This window comes from Triticum dicoccoides, chromosome 2B (assembly GCF_002162155.2).
Source record: "Triticum dicoccoides isolate Atlit2015 ecotype Zavitan chromosome 2B, WEW_v2.0, whole genome shotgun sequence".
Taxonomy (NCBI): Eukaryota; Viridiplantae; Streptophyta; class Magnoliopsida; order Poales; family Poaceae; genus Triticum; species Triticum dicoccoides.
Genome location: NC_041383.1, coordinates 4,769,119 through 4,779,035, shown reverse-complemented (window position 1 = coordinate 4,779,035; position 9,917 = coordinate 4,769,119). Strand labels below are relative to the sequence as shown.

The window sequence follows — 9,917 nt, the reverse complement described above, 5'->3', positions numbered from 1 at the left end:
ACGCGTGGATGCCTATTGGTCCCGGTTGGTGCCACCAACCGGGACCAAAGGCCCTCCTGCCTGGGCTCAGGGGACAGGCCACGTGGAGGCCCTTCTGTCCCGGTTCTGGATTGAACCGGGACTAAAGGGGTCAGGGCATTAGTACCGACCCTTTAGTCCCGGTTCATGAACCGGGACTAAAGGCCCTCACCAATCGGGATAATAGGCCCTTTTTCTACTAGTGAGGGTAGGTCCCAAAATATAGATTTTTTCTTCCACATGGGTGCGCGTCCCTCAGCGTCAGTCGGAAACAGATAGTTTGCCGGGACCCTTTTCGAAGATTACTTTTAAATCATTGACCATAGCAAGTACGTGATCACCGGTACGCATGGCGGGCTTCTTCCAGTGATCTGCCTCGCCTTTAAAATGCTTGCCTTTCTTTCGACATTGATGGTTGGTCGGAAGGAATCAACGATGCCCCAGGTATACATTCTTCCTGCATTTGTCCAGGTATATACTTTCGGTGTCATCTAAACAGTGCGCGCATGCGTGGTATCCCTTGTTTGTCTATCCCGAAAGGTTACTGAGAGCAAGCTAATCATTGATGGTGACAAACAACAACGCATGTAGGTCAAATTCCTCCTGTTTGTGCTCATCCCACACACGCACACCGTTTCCAATCCATAGCTGTAAAAGTTCTTCAACTAATGGCCTTAGGTACACATCAATGTCGTTGCCGGGTTGCTTAGGGCCTTGGTTGAGAACTGACATCATAATGAACTTCCGCTTCATGCACAGCCAAGGAGGAAGGTTATAGATACATAGAGTCACGGGCTAGGTGCTGTGATTGCTGCTCTTCTTCCTAAAAGGATTAATGCCATCCGCGCTTAAACCAAATCATACGTTCCTTGCATCACCTGCAAACTCCTTCTAGTACTTTCTCTCAATTTTTCTCCACTGCGACCCGTCAGCGGGTGCTCTCAACTTCCCGTCTTTTTTACGGTCCTCTCTGTGCCATCACAACAACTTGGCATGCTCTTTGTTTCTGAACAGGCGTTTCAACCGTGGTATTATAGGAGCATACCATATCACCTCAACAGGAACCCTCTTCCTGGGGCGCTCGTCGTCAACATCAACAGGGTCATTTCGTCTGATCTTATACCGCAATGCACCGCATACCGGGCATGCGTTCAAATCCTCGTCGCACCGTTGTACAGGATGCAGTCATTAGGGCATGCACATGTATCTTCTGCACCTCCAATCCTAGAGGGCATACTACTTTCTTTGTTGCATATGTACTGTCGGGCAATTCCTTATCCTTTGGAAGCTTCTTCTTCAATATTTTCAATAGCTTCTCAAATCCTTTGTCAGGCACACCATTCTCTGCCTTCCACTGCAGCAATTCCAGTACGGTACCGAGCTTTGTGTTGTCATCTTCGCAATTGGGGTACAAACCTTTTTTGTGATCCTCTAACATGCGATCGAACTTAAACTTCTTCTTTTCACTTTCGCACTGTCTCCTTGCATCAACAATGACCCGACGGAGATCATCATCGGGCACATGTGGCAGGCACCGGCATACACCATACTGGGCGCCGGGGAGGTGTTCGCCGCCATTGGCGTGATCGAGCTCTTCTACGACAAAGCGCCCGAGAGCATGAGGAGTCTGTGCACCGCACTCGCACAGCTCGCTGTCGCAGCGGGGAACTACCTTAACTCGGCCGTGCTGGGCTCCGTCGCGTCCGCCACGGGATGGATCCCAGAGGACCTCAACGACGGCCACCTGGACTACTTCTTCTGGCTGATGGCGGTGCTCGGCGCACTAAACCTGCTGCAGTTCTTGCTCTGCTCTGTTCCGGCCATGAGGCACACCCGTAGGTAGCCCGACTTCACAAAGACATAGCAGTCCGTGTTCATTTTTCTTATTAAAAAATAGGATTATCCCCAGGCTCTGCATCATTTCAATGGAAACAAGCATAGTCGGTGTTCATAGTGAGTGTTCATTTGGACTTGAGAAATTACATCATTTACAAATATTAGTACGCAACAGCGGCGATCACGAAGTGACTGAATGCTGTTAGTACAAGAAAGCACTTCACAGTCTTCAATCGAAGCCACTGAATTGTGCATCTCCAGCGGCATTCATCAACCGACGGCCCTCCAATGTCTACGAACCACGTTCGGACGGCGAACCAACCTATGATTGGATGGTCAGAGGGACTGTGGTATCCGCAGCCCATCAGGGTTCAAATCCTGGTGCTCGCATTTATTTCTGGATTTATTTCAGAATTTTCGACGACCCGCATTCAGTGGGAGGAGACGTTCCCGGCCAGCTCAGTATTTCGGAGGTGCTCATAGGGGTAGGATATGCGTGTGTGCGTTCATAGGGGGTGAGTGTATGTGCGTGTATATAAGTGCTTACGTCTCTGTACTGTGTTAAAAAAAAAGAACCACATTCGGACATGTCGGCCAACAACGGGTGGGACGCCGGCGCTCCAACGCTATACATCAAATATCCGCCTCTCATCTCTTTTTTCTCTAATTCATTTTCTTCGAATATTGGAAATAATCTGAAACCACACGTTTCAATATGCTATACTTCCTTTATTTATTGGAAATCAGTGCTCAACCACCACGACGGTTCGTTTTTGGCTACTACAGTTTTTTTTTGGGTGAATGTCGCCGTCTTATTCACTTAAAAGAAGTTCGGAATTTCGTCCGTGACCACCTCCAGAATGCACTCTGGCGGTGATCCCAACCAAACCTTACAAAGTTCTTCTCCTACCCCTATCTTAGCTAATTTATGCGCGGCAACATTCACGGATCGCCTAACCCAAGAGACCCTAAAATCGACGAAGCCTTGAAGCATGGTCTTTATCTCCTCCAGCCACGGTCTCGAGGCCGACAAGTTCTTCTCTGGAGTGTTGATGGTTTGCACTAGAGCCTGGCTGTCCAGCTCGAGATGTACCCTCTGTACATTAATCTCCGCTGCGACCAACAGAGCACGCTTGCATGCCATGATCTTTGCCACTCCAGGATCAGCCATGGTGAAGAAATGACATGCACAAGCAAGGAACGCCCCTTGGCTATCTCTGAGTACAACTCCTCCGTTTTTGGCTACTTCAGATGAGCGCTTAATAACACATTACTTTTTTTTAACACAATACATATGTAGACACTTATATATATGCACATAGATTCATCTCTATAAACGCAGGCACACACCCTATCCCTAGAGCACTTCCGAGAGACTGAGGGGCACATCATCTTGAGATCGATGAAGTCGTCACATACACCTTCGTAGTCGACGGGAACGTTATCTCTCACTAAACGCACATCGTTAGAAGACCAAAAATAAATCAAGGAAAATGCGAGCGGCTCCGGTGCCCCATGCATCACCTAAATTCGATGAGTGGCGACATAACATCCTCCTTGCAGATAACAGAGATAAGAGGCTTCGAGGGGCACGTGGCGACAACACGAGACTACTGATTTCAGCGATTGTTTGGCCCACCGAAGGGAATGATTTTCCTTTAAAATCAATAACAGTTCCCCAACAGTCATCTGCAACGACAAAAAAGTATAAATTTGGGCTCGATTCCCATGTGGTGTTTGGCACACAGATTTGTAGGTTCCTTTTAACAACCGAAAACGATGTCCACTCAAACTGAAAGAGACATCCCATCCGCTTCTCGTTCTTTCTTGGTGCCTCCCATCCATCTTTCTCCTCCTCCTCCAGGTTCTCTCCCTCTCTCTCTCTCTCCCTTCCGTGTGTGTTCTGTTTCAGTTTTTATGAAATCATTCTTGAATCTGTGATTGTAGTTTTTCGAGTGTCGTCTGAAGGAGGAGAACTAGGAGGCGAAAAACGTAAAAACCGAAGGCAAAAAAAATTGTTGGTAGCATAGAAGATAGCGATGAGAGATATACTTGTAAATGTATATCGGTCAGACGCAAAAGCTAACAAATTGATGCTAGCACTAGCGATCATTTTTTTTCTAGAATACAGCGATCATTTTTTTTTACCGAAAAAGCTAGCCATCAGATTTTTTTGTACGGGTAACTAGCGACCAGATTTTGTTGTTGTTGAGGGAGCAATCAACCAGATTTATGTAGAGGCGCGCCACCAAGGCAGACACGAGCGAGCTGTTTTTTAGGTTTGGGCTCTGACAAATTAAAATGAAACAAACAGGACAAACAATGAAAAAGTGAGGTGACGCTGACATCATATTTAGATGTGAGGTATTATCTTACATCTAGATGTAATATAGACGTACCCAAAAGTATAAGTTCAGGTTTGATTCCAATGTGGTGTTTGGCAGACAGATTTGTAGGTTCCTCTTAACAACCGAAAACGATGTCCACTCAAACTGAAAGAAAGAGACATCGCATCTGCTTCTCTTTCTTTCATGGTGCCGCCCATCCAACACCAACCAGTACAATACGTACGTCCTCATTAGCTGCCTCCATCTTCCTCCTCTCCTGCCCCAGGTCTCTCTGTGTGTGTTCTTGATCTGGTGATTGCAGTTTATTCACTGTCGTCTGAAGGAGGACTAGGAGGTGTTCGTTGGTTGTCCTGTTACGGCGATTAGCCATGGAAGCAGCAGGAGATGAGGAGAGGCCCTTGCTCCATCACCCACATCCTCATCTCTATCAGGCAAGTACAAATAAAATCATGGCATCTGTTTTACTAGTTATAGCTAGCCGAGTAGATTTAAGCTAACAGTAATCAAAGTAGCCGGTGATTAATTAGGAGTAAGCTCCCGGAACACCCGTGGGATTAGTGATAGCCGTGTTTTCCTGATTGCCTGCATGTGATAAATTTATTTTTTTGAGGGTAGTGCATGTGATCTTTTGATGTGGTCGATTCCTGGGAGAAATCATGATTTAAAAAAGATTCTTCGGAAAATTTTATCATACACAGAAATAAATAGTTCAATTTAGCATAAGACCGTCACAAGAAATAAGTAAATCATAGCAAAGGTTTTACACAGGATGGGAATTCAAGATACACTAGTGATGGAACAGTTGATGTTGACGGACAACCTGCTGTTAAGGCAAGCACAGGGGACTGGAGAGCCTGCTTCTTTGTCCTAGGTATACTACAAAACTCATCAACTTTTTTTCCTTCCCTAAAAGATGCTCAACACTTACTCTAATTGTCTGACATGCACTAGGTATCCAATTCAGCGAATGCCTGGCCTTCTTCGCTATCTCCAAGAACTTGGTCACCTACCTAACCAGCGTGCTCCACGAAAGCAACATCGACGCGGCGAGGAATGTGTCCACTTGGATTGGCACCACATTCTTCACGCCGCTTGTTGGAGCTTTCTTAGCAGACACCTATTGGGGAAGATACAAGACATTAGTGGTTTTCCTCTCGGTTTATGCTCTCGTAAGTGAAACATACGTTTTTCATGAATATAATACGTAATGTGCACATTACCATTCAGACGTGTGAATCAGCCGATACATTGGTCGTCTGCAGCACCACCATTTTTTTATGGAATTATGCTACGAGCATCGATGAACAACTTTCATGTTTTTTCCTAGGGAATGCTTGTCCTCACGGTTTCGACGACACTCCCATGGATGCGGCAATCCTCCAGCAATGATGAGATCCATCGTATCGCCGTCTACACAGGACTCTATCTTACAGCCCTTGGCAATGGTGGCATCAAGCCATGTACTTCCACTTTTGGTGCTGACCAGTTTGACATCACCGACCCGTCGGAGCAGTTAAAGAAGGGCTCCTTCTTCAATTGGTTCTACTTCTCGACCAGTATTGGTTCCCTTCTATCGACCACTATGATCGTGTGGGTGCAAGATAATGCTGGTTGGGGCATTGGCTTCGCGGTCCCGACGATCTTCATGAGCCTCAGCTTCACAGTGTTCATCGCTGGTAGGAGGATCTATAGGTACAAGACACTGGGAGAGAGTCCCATGACAAGAGTGTCTCAGGTTGTTGTTGCAGCTGCAAGGAATCACCATATGGATTTGCCAGATGATTGCTCAACCCTACATCACCTGCCTTCAGCACCATTAGAGGCTACGTTCAATGTTCACCATACCACTCAGTTCAGGTATGTAGTATAATATCTTCGGGAAGAAACTCATGTTACTTTCTGAATTTTGTGTTTGAAAATATTGTGTTTCCTTTCCAGATTTTTGGACAAGGCTGCCATTGTACCAGCACCAACAGTGGAGAAGAAAGGCACGTCGACAAGCCCGTGGAGGCTATGCGTAGTGTCTCATGTGGAGGAGGTGAAGATGTTGTTGCGATTGTGCCCCACATGGGCGTCCTTGGTGATATTCTTCATGATCATGTCGCAGATGTCGTCGACGGTGATTGAGCAGGGCATGATAATGGACAACCGCGTGGGGCCATTTGTTGTGCCGCCAGCCTCCATCGCCAGCTTCACCGTGGTTACCACGCTCGTGCTAGTCCCCATCTACGACATGGTGCTGGTGCCCTTGGCCCGGCACGCCACCGGTGAGGATCGAGGCCTCACGCAGTCACAGCGCCTCGGCATTGGCTTCGCGATGTCCACACTCTGCATGGCCTACTTGGCGCTGCTCGAGAGGAACCGGCTCGCGGTAGCCGCGACCGGGGAAATGATGAACATCATGTGGCAAGCACCGGCGTATGTTGTGTTGGGTGCCGGCGAGGTGTTCACGGTAATTGGCATGTTGGAGCTCTTCTATGACCGGTCACCAGACGGAATGAGGAGCCTATGCACTGCACTATCACAGCTCGCTGTCGCGGTGGGGAACTACCTCAACTCAGCTGTGCTGGGCGTTGTCGCATCCACAACGGTGTGGATTTCGGAGGACCTCGACAAAGGCCACCTAGACTACTTCTTCTGGACGATGGCGGCGCTCGGTGCCCTGAATCTGTTGCAATTTTTGTTCTTCTCCATGAGGTACAATGATAACACAGCTTGTCGACAACGCCATCCATATTAGTGATGTTTCACTTTGTCTGAAGACAGCCTATCAAGCTTCTTGACTATTATTCAGGTGAAATTATTTCTACTAGAATCTGTGAGACACATCCTAGATCATCGGTCTCTGCTTAACCACCTGCAGTGTTTTGATTTCCACCTGCGACAAATGAGCACATAATAACACATCACAACCTGATATACCGCAAAAGAATAAATCACACATGATTTGCAAAACCATACTATTTGTTTCTACCTAAATGGAGAAAAAGTTGACATCATTGTTGGTGCAACATAAACAATCATTTAAACGAAACACATGGCCAAAAACACAACGTAACATCAGCAAGGCAATGGTTACATCAAGGTCTTCTTTAGATCTTCATGCAAATCCATTGGCAATCAACCGTGCATAATCGAACTCTGTGTTGAAAAAAATCTATTAGGACTCTCTGCCTATTTTTCACTCTTTTCTCAACATGAAAATCAGGCAGCTTTTGAAGTGTTGGTGGCTGGCTTAATTCATTCTTACTTAATAACTTCATTAGTTTCATTTTTTTAGTTTTATATTTAAGGGTATTACAAATGCCACTAATACATTTGTTTTTATGAAATATTTTATTATAAAATAGCATTATTATATTCTTATTCTTGCATATTATTAAAAGACACACTTTTTGTGTAAATTATGTGCAAGCTTTTCTCATTGGTTGTTTTGTTTAATTTTCATTTTCTTTCGTCTTAAAAGGTAATACTAATGCCACTATTTCATTATATTTTACAAAACTCATTATTTTAGTTCTGTTTTTTGTTCTTATTTCATTATGTTTGTGCAGAAAACTACAAAGACCTTGTCCCGTGATTAAGTTTCATTGGATCGATGGATCAAAACTTACGCATGGAAGATATATCTATGAACTCGATCACTTGTGTAGTTTTCAGGATTTGCCCAACAAAGTATACTACTAAAAGCTAGCTTGTACTGCAAGGAGTAGTATTTTGCACGGCGACAAAATTTGGATGAAAAATTGATGTTGAAAAATCATATGCATGTGAGAGTATGCTTTTACGTGCGCGCGTGGGGTTGGTTCACGTTTGATAATTTTGTACTCCCTCCGTCTCATAATGTATGGCGTTTTTTTATCCTTTTATTCGGATCTTTTAATCTTTCTACTGTTCCTTGGCATCATTGGGCGTGAATCTCTGTATCAGCCGCGCCAGGTTTTGGTACGATGAACCTCCTATGGCCATGGCCGTGCGAGCTCTCTCGCCGTACTCCTTGGCCTTCCTCCTCCTCTCCTCGGCCACGTCGCCACTGCCCATGAGCTCCGACACCGCCCGCGCGATGTCTCCGCGCGCCACCATTACGGCCTCGCCGTCAGGCACAGCTGCGCCGACGGGCACGCCCACCCCGAGCACGTCCACGGCCAGACGCTCGTTCAGGAACTGGTCTGCCAAGTGCGGCCACGTCACGACCGGCACGCCGTGTGCGATCGACTCCAGCAGCGAGTTCCAGCCGCAGTGTGTCACGAAGGCCCCCACGGCGCGGTGCGACAGGATGGCGAGCTGCGGCGCCCAGCCGCGCACCACGAGGCCATGACCCGCGGTGCGTGCCTCCAGGGCTTGCAGCCACTCCAGCACCTCCGGCGAGGCCGCCACCTCGGACTCCTTCACGACCCAAAGGAACGGCCTGCCCGAGTCCTCGAGGCCATGCCCGACCTCGTACAGCTGCTCGTGAAGCACCCGCACGAGGCTGCCGAAGCTGGCAAAAACAACGGAGCCGGTGCACATGGCGTCGAGCCATTCGGTGACCGCGCTCTGGTTGACGGCGGTGGGTCTGTCCTTGTCCCCGCGGCACGCCAGGGCCGTCTCGTCGCGGTTGCTGAGGCAGAACGGCCCGAGCGCCCACACCGGCATCCCCAGCGCCGCCTCGTAGCACGACACGAACTGTCCCTCGAGGTCCAGGAACGTGTTGGCGACGGCGCCGTCGGCCATGCGCATGGCCTCCATGGCGTTCTTCTGGAACGCCTCCCACGCAGGAGTCTTCAAGAAAGCGGAGGAGCAGGTAGCCCTGGTCATCTCCAGGCGCACCGGCATGCCTGGCATGACGCACGTCTCGCGCTCCTCAACAAGTCCGTGCGTGGCGACGTTGAGGTCGCAGAGCGAGTAGAAGCAGGAAGGGCCGTGGAAGAAGAGCAGCGGCACCCCAACGCTCCTGGCCACGCCGGCAGTCCATGCGTTAGCCCTGTCGTAGATGATGCAGCCGGGCCGCCGCCCCAGCGCGCGCAGGTAGGCCTCCAAGGGGCCGGCGAGCCTGTGGAGGGCCTGGAACATGGGGGCTAAGGTGTCGATGTCGTCGCCACAGCCGGGGGGCAGTCCGTCGTCGGCCGGCGCGAACGGGAGCTCGACTATGTCTAGGGGCAGCTTGGCGCGCCGCGCAGAGTCGGCGACGCCCTGGAGGCGCGCGGCGTTCCAGGGCGTGGTCACCACGCTCACGCGCGCACCGCGTCCTGCGAGGAGGCGTGCAAGGTCCACCATCGGGATGGTGTGGCCCTGCGCCACGAGGGGGACGAGAACGAAGTGTGTCGGGAGCGCTGACGTAGCAACGTTGAACTCGTTCGTCTCCGTCGACGGCGCCATTGAAGACGTACGTGTAGGCATGCAGCTCTAACGGATGCGGAAGAATCGAGTGATGAGCTGAGCAACACTGCTGTTGAGGAGATGGATTTATATCCATTGCTTGAGACGCGACTTTTTTTAAGAGGGAAAGAGAGACGACTAAGGGCATCTCCAACGCACGCACCCGTAAACCAAACACCGCATCTGCCCGTCGATCCGCATAGTTAAACCAAATGAACAATCAGGTAAATGCTTAACTTCAGGTGAGTAGTATGGATGCATACGAGAAGATAACTTATTGAAAATCATAGCAAGTGACTCTAGGGAAGATATCTGGTGATACCAAGGCTTACGTGCTACCATGATAGGGGGTTCTGG

At 48.8% G+C, this 9,917-nt stretch overlaps 3 protein-coding genes across 4 annotated transcripts; 2 read left to right on the top strand and 1 right to left on the bottom strand.

Annotated features, from left to right (window-relative positions):
* The first annotated feature begins 1,540 nt into the window (after positions 1-1,540).
* LOC119366760 (protein NRT1/ PTR FAMILY 8.5-like) lies at positions 1,541-2,031 on the top strand. The gene has a single exon (XM_037632486.1). The coding sequence runs from the start codon at positions 1,541-1,543 to the stop codon at positions 1,859-1,861; it is 321 nt and encodes a 106-aa protein (XP_037488383.1). The 3' UTR covers positions 1,862-2,031.
* A 2,311-nt stretch (positions 2,032-4,342) lies between these two features.
* On the top strand, positions 4,343-7,989 carry LOC119361676 (protein NRT1/ PTR FAMILY 8.5-like). 2 transcript variants are annotated; one of them, XM_037626806.1, is made up of 6 exons: positions 4,343-4,633; positions 4,971-5,073; positions 5,154-5,371; positions 5,530-6,059; positions 6,141-6,899; positions 7,757-7,989. In XM_037626806.1, exons 1-6 carry the CDS (start codon positions 4,571-4,573, stop codon positions 7,887-7,889), a joined length of 1,806 nt encoding a protein of 601 aa, XP_037482703.1. In that variant the 5' UTR covers positions 4,343-4,570; the 3' UTR covers positions 7,890-7,989. The 2 variants fall into 2 exon arrangements, 1 of the variants encoding a protein (XP_037482703.1); XR_005172942.1 differs by having other exon boundaries at positions 4,345-4,633; positions 6,141-6,996; positions 7,757-7,868.
* Positions 7,990-8,060: 71 nt separating this feature from the next.
* Positions 8,061-9,604, bottom strand: LOC119361677 (UDP-glycosyltransferase 73C4-like). The gene has a single exon (XM_037626807.1). It carries the CDS (start codon positions 9,579-9,581, stop codon positions 8,091-8,093), a length of 1,491 nt encoding a protein of 496 aa, XP_037482704.1. The 5' UTR covers positions 9,582-9,604; the 3' UTR covers positions 8,061-8,090.
* Positions 9,605-9,917: the final 313 nt, after the last annotated feature.

Excerpts from the sequence above, each read along its gene's own strand:
- LOC119366760 (XM_037632486.1), top strand. The coding sequence starts at position 1,541 with ATGTGGCAGGCACCGGCATACACCATACTGGGCGCCGGGGAGGTGTTC.
- LOC119361676 (XM_037626806.1), top strand. The coding sequence starts at position 4,571 with ATGGAAGCAGCAGGAGATGAGGAGAGGCCCTTGCTCCATCACCCACAT. Across the intron at positions 4,634-4,970 it reads CACATCCTCATCTCTATCAG|GATGGGAATTCAAGATACAC; the intron begins GCAAGTACAAAT and ends GGTTTTACACAG. Across the intron at positions 5,372-5,529 it reads TCCTCTCGGTTTATGCTCTC|GGAATGCTTGTCCTCACGGT; the intron begins GTAAGTGAAACA and ends GTTTTTTCCTAG.
- LOC119361677 (XM_037626807.1), bottom strand. The coding sequence starts at position 9,581 with ATGCCTACACGTACGTCTTCAATGGCGCCGTCGACGGAGACGAACGAG.